This window comes from Peromyscus californicus, unplaced genomic scaffold (genome assembly GCF_007827085.1).
Source record: "Peromyscus californicus insignis strain IS unplaced genomic scaffold, ASM782708v3 Scaffold_4__1_contigs__length_199733344, whole genome shotgun sequence".
NCBI classification, from domain to species: domain Eukaryota; kingdom Metazoa; phylum Chordata; class Mammalia; order Rodentia; family Cricetidae; genus Peromyscus; species Peromyscus californicus.
Window position 1 is genome coordinate 150,051,143 of NW_026294562.1, and position 24,211 is coordinate 150,075,353.

A 24,211-nucleotide genomic window follows, 5' to 3' on the forward strand; every position below is an offset into this window, starting at 1 on the left:
GGACATGTAAGTGATCCAGATGCCATCACATGTGGCCTTGAAACACTGACATCCTACAGGTCTACGGTGTGCATTTGGCCTTCATCAGAGTGCAGAGGTCGAAATCCCTTACAGGAGGACAGAGACAACAACCCTCACCCCACACAACATCAACCCAGTAGATGCTGGAGAGCCACAGAGGCGCCAGAGCGCACAGCCTGCGTGACTCAGAATATCTAAACCATCTTTTGGAAAGGCAGGCTGTCTTCCACATGGGGATAGTTACACTGTTGCATCAGCAGGTAAAATTAAATTCTGCTGCAATGCCAAACGGTTACATAACCTACAAGGACTCCAGAGAAGTGGTCTAAAGAACACTGAACAAAATCCAATGTGTTAACAGCCTGAGCAATATGAGAAAAGAGGGCTATTAATCTTGACAATTTTTAACTCACTTTTGAAATATCAAAACCCAATTCACTTTGTGACTACACTAAAAATGATTAAATGGACACTTTAAAATGGTGAATATCATATATAAATTATAGCCCCACAAAAAAATCCAGTCTGTGTACAAAAAGCACCACAGGAAAATTGGCCATGTAGGAAAAAATAAATTTAGTAATCACATATTTTTGTTCTTTTTAAAAACGTGACATTGGCAGCTAACTCAATAATTACTAAGTTTGTATAACATCAGCCATCTCAGGTCAATTAGGGCAGAAAATGAATGTCTCTTAGTCTATTCTTACTCCAAAAGGATGTTGCCGCCATCACTGGCTGTGGGCTGAACAAGACACCTGCAGCCCTGTGTCTGCAGAGGAGAGGGTCAGGCGCCTGGGAGTCACTCAGAACCAGCATACAACTCAACACTTTCACCAACCACCACGGTAAAGCCAAAGCGAGACTCAGGCTATAATTGATGGCCCTCGCGTCAACTGGTTAGTTGTTTAAGACTCACTGAACTAGATAGAGTTCATTGGCAGCTGCTCAGAATTTAAGTATTTAAACTTTCACACTGTCTCTGGTACTCTGTCAATGCCAACAGTTAGTTAGCTGTCCACTCGGTCAGACCATACTAGGCTGAGTTTACAGACATGTGCACACATGAATCTCCACACAAAACACTGAGCACACCAGTATGAGAGTCCCCACTTACTGCTTTAAAATGAAAGGCACTCGGCTCTGTGTGAGAGGTCTAACAAAAAATAAGTTCCTCAGAGGTACAGGCTGCAGTCTGCCCTGCCCTAGCAGGACAATCCAGGCCAAAGGAAAGGGAAGACCTTCCTGCACGAGAAAATGATGCATGGCTTCCTGAAGAAAGGCCACTGGAGTACTTATAATGCACTAGCTTGGCACTGATGGAGAGTCAGAAAACTACAGTATAAAAGCTGAGCAGTGTGGAGCACACCTGTAATCCTACAGCTTGGGGGATGAAAGCAAAAGAATCAGGAGTTCTAAGGCCAGCCATGAGAGAGTGTGTGTGTGTGTGTGTGTGTGTGTGTGTGTGTGTGTGTGTGTCCAGCTCAGGCTTCACTGCAGAGTGAGACTCTGGCTCAAAAGCAAAACAAAGAAAAGAGCAGTATGCTACATGGTCAAGTACTTGCTCCTTAACATTTTGATCAACAATGAGCCACATACACAACGGTACCCACATCACAAAGCCTAGGTGTGCAGTAGACTGTATCTCCTTGATGCTCAGGCAATGGCACACCCCCATCACTAAGCAATGCGCAGCTATATATAAATTTACTGTTGATTTCATGATCTGCCCCATCACAGTTCCCCCAAGAGGAAGATAATCATTTCCATCCTGTATAATTGAGAAAACTCAGAGGATGAGCAATGAGCCTAAGCTTGATGTGAGTGCTTTATATATACTATCAAATTAAGTTCTTACAGCTACTCATAAAGGATTTTGCAGATGGGGAGACGGTCTCAAAAGATAATTTGCCTTGTGGAGGGGCCCTAAAACAGGCTTAGGGACCCAGACACAGCTTCTGTGACAGGTTTAGTGGCAGGCAACACTTAGATCCAGGAAAAGCCATAGCTAACATCACCCAGGGATCCACCCAGGGATGGGGAAGTACCTGACATCCCAAACATTCCAACCTTTAGATAAGGTGGCCAGATGTCCCTGAGTCTAGTACACACCTGTTTTTGCTTTACAGATACCCCTAGACAATTGTCAGCTAATCAGGGTCCTGGACCCTGGAAATCCCCTCACCCCAACCTCTGCTATGATAAAAACCCTACCCTGCTTGGGCTCAGGGCTCTCTGCTCTCACCACTGCATGGGACAGACAGACCAAGCCCTGGGGCTTAAAAATAAAGGCTCTTTGCTTTTACATAAGGGATTCAGTCTCCGTGGTAGTCTTTTGGGGATCTTCAAGATCTGGGCATAACAGCCTAAAATGATATCAATAATGTTACTAAAACTGTCACTGCAAAATTTATACTTCCCCCCAACTCTGTCTCAGCTACACTCCAGACCACAGCATGCAGAAAGCTGAAGGACACATTCAGCTCTGAAGAGCTTGGACCTACCTGTTAACGAGGCCGAGTGGTCAGATCCTGCAACAACACATACCGCTGTAGAATTCTCTAGGCCTGCAAAGGAAATTTGTTTGTTTTGAGCTATATTTATGCTAGAACACATTGCATGAGAGTGGACTCTAGGGCCCAGCATTACCTGAGCATGGGGAGAAGGCCACCCAGTGCAGGCACGTGTGAGCAACAGGATGATTGGCATGATGGAGACAGTGAGGTAAGGGGGTTTGCACACGTCAATTATTGACCTCCAATTCCAGCACTTTACTTCCCTGAATTACACTACCTTCACCAACAAGGCAGAATCTCAATCTATCCTGTTAGGAGTTGGGACAGCCTGTGGTAATTTATGGTCTAACCTGCAGAAAAACACAGTCTTAGTCTGCAACTCTTTTCAAAAACTTCTGTTTTACTAACTAAAAGGCATCTCACATCTTCAAGTGTCCTTAGAATGAATAGAACAAAGCAGAAGTTCCCAGCCACATCCACCAGCAAGGGGTCCCTGGGTAGCAGGGTGAAGATGGGAGAATGCAAAATGATGGGCTATGAGGGCGGAAAACTAATGAGCCATTCAAACCCACCAGAAACCCCCTGACAACTCTGAGCTCTTGTTCCAGGCAGCTCCCACACTGGCTGTTTAAGTGTTTTGTTATGCCTTCTGGTTACTGGCCCAGGACTAAAATACAGAAGAACAACATTTCATTTCCCCCCTTGGCACAGGAGAAAACTGGTAACCATTCACACCTGATGCAAAATGGTGCTATCTACAAAAGGGAAGGCAAGAGGAGGCCAAATGGGGAGACTTCTCTGAGAGCGCCATGTCTGAGCCAGACCTCGAGGAAATCCCAGGGCTTTTCCAGAGAAAGAGGAAGGAAAGGTACTTCCGGCAGAGCAAAGAGTCTGTCTACAGATACAGTGGCCAGTCAGGCGCTATGACCATCTTGTTGAAGTGAGGAGAAGGTGTGGGAAGTGCGTCCTGTGAGAGACCACACACACACACACCCTTGTACACGTGCACAGGAGCGTGTGCGCGCGCGCGCGCGCACACACACACACACACACACACACACACACACACACACACACACACAGTGTCATTTTACAGCCTTTTTAAGGCAAACACGGCGGCACATTACAATCCCGATGTCAGGAGGTGGAGCAGGTGAGCTACCCAGTGGGCTCCAGGCTTGTGGAGGACCCCGTCTCCTAGAACACAGTGGACAGTGCCAGAGGAACAACAGCCAAGGCAGTCCTCTGGCCTTCCCATCCACATGCATACGTGTACATACATGTACATACGTAAACATATACACACATACATATGTAACACAAGTTGATAAACCATCTTATTAATAAAACAAAAAACAAAACCAGAGCCAGATATAGAGGTGAAAGCTGAAAGATCAGAGAAACAGAACAAGCCAGCCTCAAGAGAGTGAGTTCCTGTTTCCCCACACCTTATATACCTTTCACCGCCCAGACATCACTCCCTGGGATTAAAGGCGTGTGTGCTTCCCAGTACTGGGATTAAAGGCGTGTGCCACCACTGCCTGGCTCTCTTTCCAGTGCAGCCTTGAACTCACAGAAATACAGAGGAGTGACAGGATTAAGGGTGTGTGCCACCACTGCCTGGCCTCTATGTCTAATCTAGTGGCTGGCTCTATCCTCTGACCCCCAGCCAAGTTTATTAGGGTACACAATATATCACTACACACATACCTACACAAAACCAGAATGACCCCAATGCATGTGTGCTCTACAGTCTCTAGTCTGTTCCCACCCTTCCCAGCACCTTCCAGTGTCTTTTGTTTGGAGCCTGAGAAGAGTAGTTAGAGGTCTCCTATATAGGATTTTCCCATAGCCAACCCTCAGGGAACTGGACCCAAAAGTAAGAGTTACAGAGAAGAGAAGAGATAGACATGGTACCAGAAAGTCAGAAAGGCCTACAGAGAGAGTGGAGAACAGAGATGAGGAGCTGAAAAGGACCCGAGAGTGGCCGATGGAGAAAAAGAAAGGAGGGGGGCGTACCTATTGGCCAACTAGCCAGCAGCAGACCCATGGGCAGCATACAGATCACCTCCTGTGTTCCCATGTGTAGACACCCCAGGCCTGCTCCCTACATCCTCACTCGTTCCTGTCTCCCTTCCGGGAGAAGGAAATGGCACAGAGGCACAGCCCACAGTCTTCTCTCCGGAGTGTGACTCCTGCACTGAGAGGCCATTCCTGTCCCCTTGGCCATGCAGGAAACCCAGCACAGCTGATTCTGTGCAGTCACCCAGGTGCCTTGTGGGCAACTTGAGTCTAGGATTCAGAACTCGAGACTCACTATATCACGACGCCCTGTTTCCAAACTCCTACATCACCTCTTCCAGGTGGCTACGATCCATTCTATCACTTCCTCGTTGATCTCCACCCACCTGCCTGGCATCTATCGATCAACAGGTCGCAGACCCTGGTGGCAAAGATGGTGGCTTGTACTGGGGCTAGAAAAGTCACAAAAGACTGACAATCTAACCAACCGAGAAAGTTAGAAAGATCAAGAAAAACCGAAGGCTTAAGGCTAGAGAGATGGCTCAGCGGTTAAGAGTCCTGGCTGGACCTAGATTTGGTTCTCAGCACCCACAGGGCAGCTCACCACTGGTGTAACTCCAATTCCAGGGGATGCAACACTGTCTTCTGGCCTCCCTGGGCACCTGGCATGCAAGCGGTGCACAGACACACACACGGACAAAACATCCATACAAACTAAAGGGCTTAGAAAAAGAACGAGAGAGAGAGAGAGAGAGAGAGAGAGAGAGAGAGAGAGAGAGAGAGAGAGAGAAAATGAAACCCCCCTTCCCCATTTCCTGAAGATCTATGTTCTTCCTCACAAAGAGGAACCAAAGACTGTGAAGAAATAAGCAGCTCACCTGTCACTCTGCTCGGTTCCTTCGCTGTCAAAAACAATGGGAGAGTCTTCCCAGGACACAAGCGTCGTCCCGAAGATGCCAAGCCAGTCCCCCACTGGAAGACACTGCCGTTCACTTCCCAGCAGAGCCAGAAGGAAAAGAGAGAATGTACGTAAGAGTTAGACCAGATTGCTGCTCGACCGCACTGCTGTGGGGACTTCCCAACACAGCCTCAGCCGGTGTGAACACCACACAGGGGCTTCCGCAAGGGTCTGTGATTCGCCACGGGGATTATCAACCAGACAAACACAAATCCAGTCTTTGGACAGTCTAAGACCATGAGAGAAAATTCCAAAGTTGTAAAACTTCCTCTCAAAAGTCCCAGGCACTGCCTCACAGCTACAGCCCTGGAATGCTGCCTTGGTCATAGCTAACCTCAAAGGAAACCCTGAAGACCATTGAGTCCACACCCCACATTTACTAGATGAGGAAACTGAGGTCCAGAAGAGAGACTGTGATTTGGGGGTCACATGGGGAATCAATAGTAGAGAAAACACTGGGGTTCAGCTGACACTTGAGGTAGTGCCTTTCTACCCAACCAAGGTGAGTTCAGATCCTCTATTGTCAAATACATGTGTATCGGTGACTACAAGACAGTATGGCAGCCATTATTTCAGTAGAATGGCCACTTGAACCTATGTATCCACATCCCAAGCCCCAGAGACGTGCACAGATAAAACCCTATGCGTTTGGCAGACAGTCAGATGTGCACAGCCTGGATCCACCAGCTAACACAACATCAAGGTCTGCACCTCAGGACCATTATACAGTCATCACTCTCAGACGGTAACAAGACAAGCTTGCTTTATGAAGCAGCAGCTATGACCACTGAGAACAATGCAGTACAAGAGAGGCCTACAACCAGCAGATGAACTTCAAGGACAAAAAGTTCCCTGCACACAACAAGTGGCTGATATATTCGCCATGTCTCAAACAATGGATTATTCCCTTTGAAAATTTCCCCAGATATTTATTATTATTTTATGTGTATGAGTGTTTGGCCTTTGTGTATGACTCTGCACCACATGTGTGCCTGGTACCTACAGAGACCAGAAGAGGACTTCAGTTCCCCTAGAACTGGAGCTACAGACCACTGTGAGCCACCATGTGGGGTCCTCTACAAGGGAAGCCAGTGCTCTTAACCAGTGGGTGGTCTCTCCATCTCCTCTTTGAAATATTTTATTGTAAAATGTGTACAGTGTAAAATGTATCACCTTCGCCATTTTAAGTGTCTAACCCAGTGGCACCACACAGTCACCATGGTGACTGTGTGACAGTCACCATTACCCTTCCAGCTCCAAAACTGCTTCATCCTGAAACACTGCAGCAGACTGTACCCAGTCACCCCCCATCCTGGGCCCCCTGCCCTGGGGCTGCCATTCACTGTCTCTAGTTTGGAATAATCGTATGAATGGAATGCCAGCACTTGTCCTTTCTATGACTGGCTTATTCCATTCAGCAGCATGTTCATCTATGGAGGAGCCTATCAACAGTTCTGTACTTTCTAAGGCTCATACTATCCCATGGGTAGGGAAGAGTGGAGGGAGAAGTTACATGTGTGTGCACATGTGTGTGCCACATTTTGCTTGCTCATTCACCTGTCAACGGACACCTGAGGAGCTGTTTGTCTCAGCTGTTAGGAATAACGCCAGTTATATCTGGTGTCTTCCATTCTATAGACGGTTGATCTCTTTGCCTCTCCCTCCTTTTTCTCTCGTATGAAATTTGCCACGCTGGGTGTGGTGGCACACACCTTTAATCCCAGCACTCAGTAGGCAGAGGATCCTCGGCAGAGGAACACTCAGAGGATCTCTGTGAGTTCAAAGCCAGACAGGTCTACATAGTGAGCTTGAGGCCAGCCAGGGTTATGTCGTGAGACACATCTCTTTAAAAAAAAAAGGGGGGGGGGGTGGCTACAGTTAGTTATACAGCACTTCCATGTTGCTTTCCATAGCAACTGAACCATTCTATATTCTACTTAAAGAATTAAAGGGGGGGGCAGCCTCAAACTATGGTCCTCCCTTCCCACCTTGCTCAAGACTGGGTCTTTTGTTTGCTGGCTGCATACACAAGGCTCACTGGCCTGTGAGCTTCTGGGGATTCTGCCCACCTCACCCTACAGACACACACAACCATGTCTTGCTCTAGGGGGTGCTGGGGATCTGAACTTAGGTCCTCACACTAGTGCAGCAAACACCTGGCCCACTGAACCCTCTCTCTAGCCCCAACGCCCTGCCAATTTCTAAGAAGACAGCCTGTCTATAAATGAGTGGTCATTGCCACACGGCTCAGCAGTCACACTCCTGAACCCACGAAACCCAGAGAAATGAAATCTACATTCATATAAAACCTGTCCACAGATGTTTATAGGTTATTGCAAATAGGCCAAAACTGGAAACAGGCCAGACATTCCTCAATGGGTAACTAGTTAAACAAACTGGCTGTTACAGACTGTACTGTGCCCCACCCCACAACATCCAGGTGTGGAATCCCTAATTTCCATTGTGTCTTTGTTTGGGAACAGGGCATTACAGGTTAGGAAAGCTGAATGGTGCCTATGGGAAGTGGGGTTAGTTCAATAGGACCAGGCTCTGTACGGATGAGTCATGAGAGAGTTCTCTTTGCACAGATGCACAGAGGAAAAGCCTGTGAGGATACAGTGAGAAGGGGGCATCTACAAGCCAAGGAAACAGTGTCGCCAGAAACCAACCCTGATGCTGGGCTTTTAGCCTCTAGAACAGTGAGAAAATGAATGTTTGTGATTTAAGCCATTTGGGTTGGAGTACTTCGCTACAACAGCTCTAGCAAGCTAATCCAGTGTCACATCCATACAGTGCTATTCATCACAAAAAGGAATCAGCTATGGATACACACGGCTAAGACAGGGAGCCAGGGAATTAGGCTGCGAAGGAAAAGCCAACCCCTAAAGGTCATATACTGTATGAGAGCATCTTAGAGCATTTCAGAGGCGACATTACAGACACAGGAAACAAGAACGGTTGTCGAGGGCTAAGAAAGGGCTGGGAACAGCAGGAAGTGAGTGTGGCCATCAACACCAGCACGGCAGACCTCGTGGTGATAAAATTCCTCTGCATCCTGACTGTATCAGCAGCAACATCCCGGGTGAGCTGCTGCACTGTCAATTCTACAAGCTGCTACCACTGAGGGAAGCTGGAAAAAGAACTCGAAGGAATCTATTTTGCTTTTAGCAACTTCATGTGGGTCTCTAATTCTCTAAAACACAAGATCTCATGTCTTAAAAAGTTGTATGTGCATGAACATTTTGTCTGCATGTGTGTCTGTCCAACACAAGCATGCCTGGTGCCCCTGGAGGCCAGAAAAGAGGGTCAGCTCTCCTGGTACTGGAGTTACAGACTATTACGAGCTGTGTGTGGGTGTTGGGAATTAAACCTGCATCTTCTGGAAGAGCAGCTGGTGCTCTTACTTGCTGTGTCAATATCTCGCTTTAAGAGAAGGTGTAAGCAGCAGGAAGCCACAGGAGTTGACCAGCATAGAGCTTCACTACCTCTTCCTTGCCTCTCCTCTTCTGTCCTCACCCACCCACATCTGGACTCACACGACATGGAGCGCCAGCAGCCACAGGAGATGAACACTGGGCCACAGCCCAAGAGGAGCAAGTGCAGAAATCGAAAACACGGAAGGGTGAAGCTCCTCTACCAATCCCTGAGTTTCTAACTCCTCCCTCTCCCTAGTTTCTCTCCTCTGAGTACACCCTAGCTTCTCCCTCCCAAGCATCTGTTCCCTCACATGTATATTTATGTGTGCATGTGTGTGCAGGTGCATATAAGTCAGGGTTCAGCCTCGGTGGTGGTTCCTCAAATGTCTTCAGTTTTAACTGAGATAAGGTCATTCATTGGTCTGGAAGTTCATCAAGTAGCCCAGGCTGGCTCGCCAGTGAGCTCCAGGGATCAGCCTGTCTCCACTTCTCACCTCGCCATTGCTGGCATTACAGGTGCACATTGCCATGCCCAGCTTTTTACATGGGTTCTAGAGATTTGAACTCAGGTCCTCATCCTTTCAAGGCAATTGTAGTATCTACTGACCCATCTCCCACCTTACCCCTCTTTTTAAAAGGAACTACCTATGTATCAATTGTTTTCTACACTTTAGGACCTTCAAATCAAGGCCAGAGTCCTATCTACCTTAATGCCACCACCAGCCCCCCGATACATGCTTCCCACTTGTATACAGAAGGCAGCTCACTTAGAGTTTTTCAATCTACAAACATTAAAATCCAGCAGGAAGGCAACACAGTTCACTGCAATGTCTACACTGATGGTCTCTAGCTCTTCCTGCCTTACTCACAAGCACTTCCACAAGTTCTTGATGGGTAAAACTTTAACTCACACCACTCCTTGGCCGTGAGGACTAAATAAGAGAATCAAATTATGAAAAATCCAGCAGCATGTCTCCAACAAAGAGAGCCAGACAGCTCACTTCCTTCCTCCTCCTGCTAAGACTCTTGAGTGACTTCTACTTCATGGTCTCTCCTTTCAGTTGGAGCTACAGCACAGCGGGACCCTTGCCAACACTCCTTATGAAGTTTTCCTCTGGAAATAAAGGCTGAGTGGTCACCTGTAGTGGCTAATGCATGCCTCAGTCCAGCAGCGACACAAACAACCTTCTCTCTCAGGAGCTGTCCAAAGAAAGAACAAGATTTACTCTCAGAATCATCCATCTACAAAATCTCATGTAACTCATGTGCAAACTCAATGCAGCCTGAAGCATTCCCCCCATATGCTCACCCAGAAATACTTCTGTATTTATTGATAGATGAAAGTGTGTGTGTGTGTGTGTGTGTTGCATGTACATGAGTGTTTGTCTGTGTGTTGCATGCACATGAGTCTGTGTGTTGCATGCACATGAGTGTTTATGTGTGTGTTGCATGCACATGAGTCTGTGTGTTGCATGCACATGAGTCTGTGTGTGTGTTGTAAGCACATGAGTGTATGGGCACACAAGTAGGCCACAGGAAGACACTGGGTATCTTCTACTATCACACTCCACCTTACTGCCTTAAAGCAGGGTCTCTCACTGAACTGGAAGCTCCCTGCCTCAGCCAGGCTGGGTGGCCATCGAGCTCCCTCAGTGCTGGAGTTACAGGCATACATAGCCATCCCTGGCCTTTTTTTTTTTTAATATTTATTTTATTTTCTGTGTATGACTGCTCTTCCTGAATTATGTATGTGTACCACATGCATGCCTAGTGCCTATGATGGAGGATATCAGATCCCATGGAACCGGAGTTACAGATGGTTGTGAGCTACCACGTGGGTACTGTGAACTGAATCCAGGTCCTCAGCAAAAGCCACAAGAGCTCTTAACAGCTGAGACATCTCTCTAGCCCCTGCTTCGACTTTTTTTGCGTGAGTTCTGAAGATTCAAACCCAAGTCCTCGTGCTTGTATAAGAAGCACTCTTACCATTAAGCCATCTCCCCAGCTCTGGAAAATAACTTTTTAAAATATCATATCACAGTACCACACTGCACTACCTCTTAAGGGCAGCGGGGCGGGGACCTCCAAAGTCATCCAGTAAACATTTCCCCAAAACAGCCAAATACCATATGGTTCCTGCCACACAGCTCAGCCCTGTAACATCAAACAGCTACACAGGAGAAAGCATGGCTGTGCTCCAATAAGACTTAAATAGTAAGGGCGTTAGTCTTCCCTCCTGACCCAGTTCAATCCCCAGCCAGGTTGGAAGCTCTTCCTTAAATGGTCATTCAGCCCCCCCCCCCCCCCGCCCCCCCCCATCTGGTACCCGCCTCTGGGGACACGGGGCTCACCATCTCCCTAGGCACCTGATCCATCCTTGCACGTCTCCTTGTGTCTCTAGGTGGAGCCAAACCCAGCTGCCTTGAGCTTCTGACAAAGCTTTCCAAATATTTGAAGACAGTTGTCATGTCCTCTCTAAGACATCTTGTGGCGGTTTTAAAAATAGGTCCTCAAATTCTTCGATACTACTCCCTTCCTTCGAGTCACAGAGCTTGATTCCCCTCCCCTGTGTGGGCTGGACTTAGTGACACACTTCTAGCGGAAAGAAGAAAGGAGCAGAGTGAGTCAGAGGCAGGATGACAAAAGGCTCCGAGGCCGCCTCTTAAGAAAGCCATCCGCCAGGTCTCAACAGTTGTACAGAAAGCCCACACAGCAAGGAGCTGTGGCTCCCACCAGAAGCATCGTAAGAGCTGGGCAGTGGGTCTCTACCCCAGTGCAGCCCTGGAGGCTGTGGACAGACCTAGCTATGTCTTCACTGCTACTTTGTGAAAGACCAGCTCAAAGGGGTCCCATTCCAGACCCTCAAAAATGTGGGATAATGCTTATTTTAGCTACTGTCACCCACAGTAGAACTAATGGAGGACTCTTTAGACAAACATCCCAATTGCAACAGCTATCACTGAGTTTCTCTCCTCTGGATATGTTCTGGATTCCTCCCCCCGCTCTGGCCTCATATATCCCAGGATGGCCTCAAACTAGATATGTAGCCGAGGATAACCTTGAACTTCTGGTCCTCCTGCCTCTGCCTCCCAAGTGCTGGGAATAAATGCATGCACTGCCATGTCCAGTTTAGGCAGTGTGGGAACTAAACCCAGGACTCCCTGCATGCTGGGAAACTATCCCCTGAGCTATGTCCCTGGCCCTCAGTCACTCTCTTTTCAAGGCTGAGAATAAGTCTTAAGGATCACTATGTCTAGAGCCTATGCACCAATACACAAGAGAATCTGTCACACCAGATCAGTCTGACCAGCACAAAAGACAAGGTTCTGGCCTCCCTTCCGGAGACAATACAGCTGACATTGGTGTCCCCAATCACATTAGCCCCCAGCAAAATAAAATCTGACTGCTACTACAGTAGATGGTTCTTTAAATGCTCTTCTTCCCTGCCCTCCTTTCTTTTTAATAAAGATAACCAGTGGGCCAGGCCCACCTCTTTATGTTGTTATCTTACGTGCTATTCTACTACCCATGGGTCCTCACTCCACCCCGGTACTTCCACTTTTCCCCACATCCCAGCCTGAGCGCCTGTTGACGGCATCCCAAATGCTTGTCTTGTCTATGCTCCCATAAACACATCCACACTGTGCCTTGGCCTACAATGTTCTTCTTTGGCACCTGTTTGCATCCTGTTATCCCAAGCCAGGGAAACCTGGACTCAACTCTAAGACTCAGATAAACTTCCTGCTAGCTAGGAGTCCAGTCCTTCCTTGGGACTACATGAGCATTTATCACGATCCTAGCATGACAATGGCACTGCATGTTGTGGTGGTATTTTACTTATACTGAAATGTGATTTTAATTGTATGTTAATAAATAAAGTTGTCTGGGGGTCAGAGCTATTAGAGTCATAGCAAGTGCGTGGCGGCGGTGGCGCATGCCTTTAAGGACCTGGAGGGCGGTACATTCAGGCAGTGACGAGGCAGTCCCATGTTTGGGTTTACAACCAATGAGAAGGCAGAACAGGAAGACTTTAAAGACAGACACACAGGAAGTAGGTCCTTTTCGGAGAGCTCTCTTGGATGGAGAGGATCCCTGAATCAGGAAGGGTGAGGCTCTTAGCTCTGACCTCTTGGCTTTCTTCTCTGAATTGGCTCTGTGTTTCTTATTTTATAAGACCGTTGGTTACATCTACAGCATGTATTTACCATGTGCCATTAAATTACAAATCTCTCAGGCGCCAGGACAGGTCTTAACCACCAATGTCCTCACTACCTAAATTCAGTGCCCAAACATGGCAGCTGCCATCCACAGACGAAGAATCTCCATCAGTTCTCATTCTGGTATATCCCTCCCATTGCCACATGGGAGACAGCCCATCAAAATGTTCTTAGTTACTAACTCTGTCATCCAGCATATTTTAACCATTGTCCCTTCCTGTCCTCTTTAATTATATCAACTATAATTAGGCTAAATTAATTAATTATAACATGTGTAGGTTCTTACAAGGCCACCTATTTGCACCTGGGAGTTACAGGGGGGACCCAGAGCTCTGTAGAACTAGACCTGTGTGCAGGCCTTGGGAACCATTACCCCCAAATAACAGAGCACCCTGTGGTGCAACTGAATTCCACAAGAAGACAGCAGCAGACCCGACCTCTCCAATGAAAACGCATCTGCCACTCCTAACCGGAGTTTAGGGATTAGGTGGCAGAGGGGAAATTGAGGCAGTGAAAACCCATTCTTGACTTTAGTGTATTTCCTGAAAGTTTTCCTGTTCCCATCAGGACCACTTACAATATTATGCTTTTTATTTTTTACTCCCATTTGACACAAACTAGGATCATATAGGAAAAGGGAACCACAACTGAGAAAACACCTCCATAAGACTGGCCTGGGCTGGGGAGATGGCTCAGCAGTTAAGAGCACTGGCTGTTCTTCCAGAGGTCCTGAGTTCAATTCCCAGCAACCATGTGGTGGCTCACAACCATCTCTAATGGGATCTGATGCCCTCTTCTGGTATAAATGAAAATAAAGCATTCATATATATAAAATAAATAAATATTTAGGAAAAAAGACTGGCCTGCAGGCAAGTCTGTGGCACATTTTCTTGATCAACTATTGATGTGGGGGCCCCAGGCAACTCGAGTGGTGCGACTTCTGGGCCCCGGGTCCCAGGAGGTAAAGAAAGGGCAACTGAACATGAGCTGAACGCAAGCCAGTAAGCAGTGTTCCTCCAGGTTTCCCCATGTCATACAGTTCCAGCCCCAAGTTCCTGCTTCAGTTCCTACCTTGACCTACCTCAGTGACGGGTGATGGGGTGTGATCTGACAGTTGTAAGATAAAATAAACCCTTTCCTCCCAAAGTTGTTTTTGATCATGATGCTAATCACAGCAATAGAAAGCAAAGTAAGACACATGTAAATTTCACAAACCTGGGATGTCATAAAAAGAGCTCTAAACAGAAGCCAAACACCCAGGCCCTGCACTTTGCCTGGGCAAAACAACAGAGCTGGCCCTGATGGTGTGGGCACTGGTGAGCCAGCGCCGAGGGCACGAGAGCAGAACTGGCCCCACTCCTTGCTGCCTGCTGCAGTGAGTGAGCTAGCCGGGGCAATGCTGGAGAGCTCATCCTGGTAGTGTCAATGAGGGAGAGCTGGCAGACCGACCAACCCAGCTACCACTTGGCCCAGAACCAGGGCTACGAGTTGGTCCACCCCAACATCCACCTTATCTATGAACTGCTGGAGCATGTGAAGGGGCCAGACCTGCAGATCCAAAGCTGCAGGAACTGTATGACATGGGGAAACAGCAAGATATCCAAGAGCAGTCCCAGTGAGGGCCAAGTATAATGGGTATAGTAGAAGCCAGAGGCCTTGAGCCAGACCAATGATTCATTGCAATCAACACAAGTAAAGATGTACAGACTAAAGGGTAAACTGTGTGACTCACTGTGTCACACTACAGCTTCCACACTGAGACGTGTGTGTGTGTGTGTGTGTGTGTGTGTGTGTGTGTGTGTGTGTGTGTGTGTGTGTTATTTTGTTTTGTAAATTTTATTTTATTTTGGGGGGAGGGGGTGCAAAGGCAGAGGGACATATGAAGGGACAGGGAGATGAATAGGATCTGGATGCATGATGTGAAATCCACAAAGAATCAATTAAAAAAAAAAAGTCAGCCGGGCGGTGGTGGCGCACGCCTTTAATCCCAGCACTTGGGAGGCAGAGGCAGGCGGATCTCTGTGAGTTCGAGGCCAGCCTGGTCTCCAAAGCGAGTTCCAGGAAAGGCGCAAAGCTACACAGAGAAACCCTGTCTTGAAAAAACCAAAAAAAAAAAAAAAGTCTAAAATTAAAAAAGCTACAAGTCCTGCTTCCCACCCACCCTACTATGGTCACTGCTACATGTGGACACTGAACACTTGCATGTGATTAGATTCAAAACAACCAGTAAAACATGCACACAGAGTTCAGAGCCTCGGCACCAAAGAAAGAAGGGGAAATACCTGATGCACAAATGTTACATTTATGTTTATATAAATGACAATAGCTTGGACAGATTAAATAAGTCTTCAAGTTTCTAAAGCTAGGCTGGGTGTGGTGATGCATCTGTTACCGAAGCCACGGGAGGTGGAGGCAGGAGGATCAGGAGTTCAAGTCCAGCCTCAGTTATATATAACACGTCTGAGGGCAGTCTGGGCTATATGAGACGCTATACTTCAAAAAAAAAAAGTCAAGGGGCTTAAGAGGTGGCTCAGAGGTTAAGAGCACTGGTTGCTCTTCCAAAGGACCTGCATTCAATTCCCAGCACCCACATGGTAGCTCCCAACTGTCTATAACTCAAGTTCCAGCATCTCATACCTTGTTCTTGCCTTCATGGTGCACAGACACACACAGGCAAAACATGCATATACACAAAATAAATAAATCCTTTAAAAATGTCATTAAAATTACATATGTGTGTGTGTGTGTATTACATGCTACACACATAAAACTTGAAAGCAGTGCATGACGAGAGACACACAAAAGGCCACATGTTGTACAATTACATTTATATGAAATGGCTAGAACATATAAATCCACAGAGAAGGTAGACTAGCAGCCACCAGGGGCTGGAGGAGAGGAAGACAGGCAGCCACTGCTGCTGAGTTTAGAGTTCCTTTTGGCCACAATGCAAATGTTCTAGGATTTGATAATGACAATGGCAGCTACCCCTGAGAACATACTGAAAAACACTGAAGTATACATTGCAAAGGAGCGGATTCAATGGTATCTGAACCACTGCTCAATAAGCTGTTATTAAAAATTAATTTTGAGTGTTTACTTGTTTTTAAATGGGGCTTTCAGAAAATTTTCAATCATTTGATACTTCTGCAGGACAGCACTGGACTACCATTTGCTGAATCCACTGTCTTTTTTTCGTGGGTGTGTGTAATATGTCTGTGGTGTGTGTATTCATGTACATATCTGTGAATGTGGGCATACACCATCACATGCATGAGGAAGTCGGAGGACACTTCAGGGCTGCTCTACCCCTTCCACTTTGTTTTAGACAGAGTCTCTCTCTTTTGCTTTTTGCCACTTCTTATGCCAGGCTAGCTGGCCTGGGAAGTCCCAGGTAGTCTCCTGTCTCAGCTTCCCATTTTCCCACTGGTGCACCAGGATTACATACAAACTTGTGCTATTGTAGCCAGCTTTATGGATTCTGGAGATCCACACTCATCTTCATGAGCACAGCAAATGCTCTGCTCACTAGCTATCTTCCCAGACCCCAAACTTAGGTCTTGAGGCAAATTACACCTATTTGGACCTGTTTCCATTGTTAACAATGAGCATATGAGATGCCTTTCTACTGTCCTAGTTTATAAAACCGTATAATGTGCACGAAGACGAACAGATTTCCCATCCAGCACTGATCCCTTCAAATTTTTAACAAATCCCTGATTTTTAACAGAAGAACTTATTTTCAACTCAAGTTCTACTGCTCCATGGTTGTCAAGAACCAACCGAGTCTTTCAGTATGGGGAAGGCTGCATGGAACAGCTAGAAACCAGAGGACAGAATAAGCTAAAACTGGGATGTGCTCACCTCAACGGCCTGGGGAACCACACATCGGCGAGGACCATGCGGCACACCTAACTGGCCAAAGGCATTAGATCCACAAGACAGAACTTGACCTGTTTCTGCAAAAGATAAGCATTCATATTATAAATCTAAGAAGTGAGATGCCTGTGACCAACAGGGAGTCACGGATGAGAGGAGGCATCAAGGGTCCCGTGCCTCAAAGCCTTCCGGCCACTTCCCTTCTCTTATTCCTCCAGACTAAAGATTATGGGCCACTCTGTATCCTCAATGGTACATTACCTGTGCAGAGCACTTAGCTCAGGGCTAGTATTAGAGTGAGTGAATCTTACTCCCACTTTGTGTTTCCACCCCACTTCCCATGTCTCCATTCACAAATTCTGTGCATGCTCTAGGCCTTTCTCCTCCCTGCCCTTCCCCATACACTTACCTGAAGAGTCTGGGGAAAAGGACAAAATATGCATGGCCAGGCAAATAAGAGTTCTCCCTGGGAAACAAGTCTAGAGTTTGGAGGGCAAATTTGGACCAGAGGAATGTTAGAACCACCTGGCTTCATAATTAGCCCTGTCCTCCAACTTAACCTTTATCCATAAACCTGACAGTCTGATTTGCAACTCTGACCGCTTTGTGCCTTTCTCACACCTGGTTGCAAACAGTGCTTCCTTCTGCCTCTTAGGACCCTAACATGGGCCCATAATACGTACTTCACAAAGTGATCGCTAGCACTGAAATTCTTCATATGGAAGGAATTTTGTTTTTCAGAGCTAATCTAGCCAGGGCCTCGTGCATGCTCAGCAAGCTGCCTCTCCAGCCAGTCTGGAATCTGATAATTACTGTCAAACTGGGTACATATGGAACTCCTCTACAAAACAGAAATGGCGACAGCTGAGGAATACTGAAATACGGGACAACAGTGCATGAGACAGACGACAGGCGCCGTTCTGGGCACTGCGACAAAGAAAAGTTCAGGGAGTATGGCCCGTACGATGAAGGCAGCAGACACAGGAACCCCCGTCAAAGGTTATGTGCAAAAAAGCTTGGGACTTTTGCTATATATCTTGGGATCCACGAGCATTAAGAGGCAGAAACTACAGGTGGTCCTTTAAACCCAGACTGGCCAGCTAGGAAGGACAAAGTTGAACAGAGAAATCAATTCACAGAGTAACAATACAGACAGGTGTGATTTGCTTCCAAAAGAATTATTCTAGCAACTCTTTAGACATAACTCATTCTGTTACCTATCTTCATAGAGACCAAATGTTTTTAAGGGGAGATAGAAAAATAACTCAGTGGTAGAGCCCATGCCTAGCACACGTGAAGGCCTGGGTTTGCTCTTCAGCAATGTCGCCATGGAAGCCCCTCAGTGGGAAAGACCTGCTCCTATTGCTGTGAAATCCCTACTCCCTCATAATTAATTAGCACTAGCTAGTTTTACATCAACTTGACACAAGCTAGAATCATTGCAGAGGAGAGAGCCTCAACTGAGAAAATGCCTACATAAGATCTGGCTGTAGGGCATTTTCTTAATCAGTGACTGGTGGGAGAGGGCCCAGCCCATTGTTGGGGGTACCATCCCTGGGCTGGTGGTCCTGGATTCTATAAGAAAGCAGGCTGAGCAAGCCATGAGGAGCAAGCCAGTAAGCAACATTCCTCCATGGCCTCTGCATCAGCTCCTGCCTCCAGTTTCTTGCCCTGCCTGAGTTCCTGTCCTGACTTCCTTTAATGAAGAACAGTGATGTGGAAACAGAAGACAAATAAACCCTCTCCTCCCCAAGTTGCTTTTGGTCATGGTGTTTCACCACAGCAACAGAAACCCTAACTAAGACACCTAGCACATTACCCATAATAACTCTAAATGGCACTCCTGGCCAGCTAGACTAGGCGCATAGCTCTCATGAACTTTGGGGACTAAAATTGACCACCTAATGAGGTCTGGTCCATCCCCCAGTTCCTGGCATGTACTCAATGTACATGTACTCAAGCCTGATCTCCTTTATAGTTAAAATTCTCCTTATAAAAGGTACCCTGCAGTTTCCCTACATAGCCATAGATAACACTTACAAGTTTTAGGGTTTTTTGTTTTTCTTCAAAAGTACAGAGGCTCTTATTTAACCAGGGCCCTCCTCTACACTGCTATCACCCAAAGCCTTGGTGGTGATATTTACCCAAGAGTGAACTTACCTGTGAGCATGATGGTAAAATCCCAGCCACAGGCCACCTGTCGTATTGGACAACTAATGAGAGGCTTGCAAACGGTAAAACACAGAACATCCTCTGTGTGACCAAGCCCCAACTGCCCATCTTTATTCAGGCCACAAACAAAAAGTCCTCCTCCATCTGCAAAACAGAAAGCTCTGTTGGGGGGTATTCGATCACACTGTGAACCCCAAGTTTGCATTTGAATTAATTCAATAAAATTAACCTCGGGTCAGGAGGATGAGTTAGCAACCAGTTGACAGAAAGTAATCACAGAGCATCCGAGGGCGTCCAGATGAGTTAGAGACACACAGGAAGTGGCCAGGAGGGATTTGGAGTGGAGGCTTTTTATGCTTTGGTTGAGCAGAAAGACACTCTCTTTCCGAGACTTCGGCAGGGAGAGAGGGTCAGCTGGTTGCTACTCCACCTCTTTGAGCTCGCAGGTTTTCACCCCAGCTTTTGAACCTCAAGTCTTATTTATAAATAGAACAACAGAATTTTAGTTAAAGCTACCTTTAGCGGCAGCGAAAGGGCCAGTGCCTGTGGGAACAGAATTCCCACAAAGCTGCAGCCTGAGTGGCCAGGCCACCGCCGAAGAAGCAGGCCAGTAACTGCGGAGATTCAACTGCTGGCTGAAACAGCAGTAAGTTAAAGGGCGGCCACTGTACCGAAGTTAAAACAACAAAGCTCCAGTGTCACCATCGTGCACAGGGAGTCACAACTCCCAAAGAAAGAAGAGGTTACTGTGCATTATTTGGAGCCACAGACAAAAGACTTCTTGCCCATGTTAATGTTATTAAGTGATGCATGCTAGTGTGTTCCGGAACCAAAGATATCAGGCCAAGGGCTTCAAATGTAATGTATAAATGGAAACTCCCAGTTCTGAACAAGTGCCAATCAATCACCAAATGGAGCGCCCATGACCACAGGAAAGCCAACATCAACGCAATACTTAGAATGTGCCAGGAACTGTCCAAAGAGCTGAACATGGGAGACCTTCCACACGTGTCTAGGACCCATAATACTTTGAAAGGAACGGTTTAATTTTAAATTGTTTTAACGTAACTTTAATGTAACAATAATTCATATATAATACAAATGCCATTCTTAAGTACAGTTACTTTCTATCAGTAATTTTTGGCATTTCCTTACAAAAGAAGGGAGGAATCCCTGATGACAAAGACCTGTAAAACGCTCTAATATAGCCTGAAAATACCCTGAGTTTATCTACTGTTATTATCCCCATGGGACAGGTGAAGAAAAAATTGAGTGTGCTGCTCAGCTTTGGCTACCAACTTGCCACAACCTACAATCACCTGGAAGGAGAGTCCTAGTGAGAAATGATCTAGACCAGGTTGACAGGTGGACATGTCTGTGGGACTGTCTTGATCAGAAATTGAGATGGGGAACCCACTCTGAATGTGGCCAGCAGCACCATTTCATGGGCTGGGCCCCTAACTGTGTCAGGGTGAAGACAGCTGGCTGAGGATAAGCCGCAAGCGGGCTAGGATGCTTTTGCTTCTCTGCTCTTGACTGCGGAGGTGATGCCTTAAGTTCCTGCCTCGACTCCCTGCGAGAATATTAAGTCAAACAGACCCCTTCTCCCCGATGCTTTTGGTCAGGCATTTTATCACTGCAGCAGACCTAAGAGCAGAACACTGTGGTGTAACAGGGAAATACTGGCCAGAGCCGCAGAGCTAATGAACCACAGAACTGAGCCCAGCTCCCACTCTTGACCAGATGCCATACGGCAGCCTTCACGAAGCTGAAGCATGTGTGGCACCCGGTGCCCTCAGCACTAGGACAGAAAGTTAAGGACAAGGGAAGGTCCGTGATCTCAAGGGGTATTTCACCTAGTTGCAAAGGCTTCAAAGTAAAACTTAAACAGGTTATAACACGTCCACCAATTTGCCTTATGACCTTAAGCCTTCCTCTCCGAGCTTTATTTGTATAAGGGGTTAGGGGAAGGGAACTTAAAGAACTCAGAAGTTCAAGCTCTGACCAGCTAGGATTCCCTTAACGGTTATTTGGCTCTTTCACAAAAACAAATGCTGCTCTCTGAGAAAGACAAAAGACCAAAAGATGGCAAGGTAACATCCAAGGGGAAATTCCTCGACACAGAAGTGAGTGGCTATCCATTTGTGAAGAGAACTACCTGTGACAGCTGCAGAGTGGCCCCCTCCTCCTGTGACGCTCTTGATACACCTAGGCTCGCAGAAGTCACTCAGCTGCTGGGGCAGGAGCACATCTTCCTTATGGCCAAGGCCAAGCTGCCCGTAGCTATTTGCACCCTGGGGATAAAATACAACACAGATGAAAAGCAATCTGAGTGCCCAACTGTCAGCATCCATCCACCTGTCAGCGTCCCTCACCCTGACACACCTCTCAGAGCCCCTGACATTTCACACACCCATTCTTTTTTTTTTTTTTTTAATTTAATTATAGATAGTTGTGAGCTACCACGTGGTTGCTGGGAATTGAACTCATGACCTCTGGAAGAGCAGCCAGTGCGCTTAACCTCTGAGCAATCTCTCCAGCCCCTCACACACCCATTCTTAGGAGGCTGTCTTGTGCAGTCTACATTGAGAAACCAGGCCCATCTGTGAGCACCGTGATTTCTATTTCAGAGGCATCCTTGGCATCCACAACTTAGCCAACCACGTGGCTCAACTTTCCCTTCAAGTACACAACCCTGTTCTAGTTTGTTGCTGGGGGGAGAGGGGACCAAAACTGATTTAGGGAAGGAAAGGGCAGAAGCCATGAAGAAAACTACCTGTGACTCACTGGTTCTCTCCACTAACTTTCTTATACAGCCCAGGCCTATCAGCCTAGGGATGGTGCCACCCACAGTGGACTGACTGGACCTTCCACATCAATCAACCAAGATGATTGATCACAGACTTGCTCACAGGCCAATCTGACCAAGGCCTTCAACTGACATTTCTCTTCCCAGGTGATTCTATGTTGCATCACAAGGACCAATCAAGACTAAACTGTCTTTGGGAATCAGTCCAAGGATCCCCTCTGATAAAAGCTAATTATCTAGGAAAGCTGAGAAAAAAAATTTGATGGGGGATGAGGGAAAAGTCAGCAGGAAACACTCTGTCTGGAATCAGTTTTGCACCCCTCTCCCCATCCTCACTGGGAAGCAGGAATAACTCTCTGTATTTATTCAGTTAGCTAAGGATGCTGCATCCCGAACAGGAAGCACTGTCATTTATCTGTCCAGTACAAGACCTAGGCAGTGATCGCCAAAGGGTCTTTTTAAGTATAGCATTGGACAACTCCAAAATTCAGATCCCCCTTGTAGATCTACACTATCAAGTCATACAGAGTACAGGTCTAGGGATTCAGCAGAGCAAGAGAGTGCTGGCCTGGCATGTTGCTAGGTTCAGTCTCCAACACTGGAAGGAAAAAAGTCTCTAGTCTGAAATCTTTACCGCTACGTTACCTAAATAGAATTCAGTATATACACAAATACATGTCACAAAGATGCTATAAAGACGACGAAGGCAATGTCCATTAAGTGAAACAATGACCTCTCTGCGACAAAAGACACAAACACAACAGTGAGCAGACACTGTGAAGAGCCTGAGGCTCAGCATGTTCCAAGTTCTCAGAGCCTGTCATATTCAGTCAAACAAGAGGAACTGTGACCCCACGAAGAGAATCTTCTTAATACTTCAGAAATTCCTCTCTTCAAGTGCCTACTCCCAAGCTGGTCCCTTTGGAGGTGAGTGGTGGAGCCATTTAAAACCCGTTTTTGAGGGTCCCCGGATGAGAACGTGTGATTTAAAACAACTACCAAGACATGAATACAAAACACACAATTACCCGGCTGTCTGTTGGGTATTTCCAGCCACCTTGAGCAGCAGGGCACCAAGATGAAGAATGAGCTATGCACGGGGCACAGGTCAAGAGGGCCTTGGGAACAATACAGCTCCAACTAAGTGCTTCTCTGCATACATCACAGGCACCTTCCATCCTCATAACTAAGGAGCATTAGCATTCATTTTACAGATGAAGGAACTAAGGCCCGGGGAGGCTCAAGAAATGACCCATAGTTACAGAACTGGGTGAGCAAGTTAGAAGTCTGCTTCTTTCATTAGATCTTACTTGTCAGTAAGAAATAAGGATGTATTCGGAACCAGCCCAGAGCTTAAGCCACATGACTCTAGACTACTGCTCACCTCCATCATTTTATCCCCATTTTCTTCTTTGTATCATTCCTTGGTACTACAGTGTGTCTTGCCTACTTGATTAGTCTACCTCCTCTCCTAGAAACCATGAAGTCAGGGACTCTCCTAAACCTGAAACTGCACTGGACAGGTGTGGATGTCAGGCACAAGTCTCCATCCTGAAAAGGTCGAATGCAACACCACTGTTGCAGAGTGAAACAGAGAGCATACGCTGGGGTTTCGAGCCAGTCTGGATGCCCCATTACCAGGCTTGCAGGATGAGGAACACCTGCGGGAGAAGCCAGGCAAGAGCAATCCGAGGGTCGTGCTATGTATCAATCTCTGTAGTGCAGCAAGAGGCCTTAAACCCAATATAAAGCTGGGTAAAGGAAATTTTAATATACCTTATAACAATTATGGTATGATCCTTCTTTAAAAAGGATCCAGACAGAACACACACACACACACACACACACACCCTTGTGAGAGGATGAATTGTGTTCCTCTAAAATTTCTATGTTAAAGCCTGACATATCACAATATGGCTGTATTAGAGACACAACCTTTAAAGAGGTAATTAAGGTTAAATGATGAGACTATAAAGGTGGGACCCTAGTCCAGTCCATCTACAGTCTCTTCCTAAGATACCAAGGATGCCCACACACAAAGAAACAACCGCCGAGGCCTCAGAGAAACCGAAAGTGCCCCCACCTTAATCTTGGACATGCAGCTTCCAGCACTGTGAGAAAATAAATTTCTATTGTTTAAGAACCCAGCCTGTGGTGTTTTGTCACAGCAGCAGAAACCAACTAATACATGCACCCTGATT

The 24,211-nt window shown here is 46.7% G+C and overlaps 1 protein-coding gene across 1 annotated transcript in view; it reads right to left on the reverse strand.

Annotated features, from left to right (window-relative positions):
• Positions 1-24,211, reverse strand: part of Sergef (secretion regulating guanine nucleotide exchange factor) — a 213,104-nt gene that overhangs the window by 187,489 nt on the left and 1,404 nt on the right. Inside the window, 6 exon segments of the mRNA XM_052713154.1 lie at positions 2,526-2,588; positions 5,438-5,551; positions 10,073-10,133; positions 17,015-17,109; positions 19,190-19,345; positions 21,360-21,495. Coding sequence (XP_052569114.1) covers positions 2,526-2,588; positions 5,438-5,551; positions 10,073-10,133; positions 17,015-17,109; positions 19,190-19,345; positions 21,360-21,495 — 625 coding nt within the window.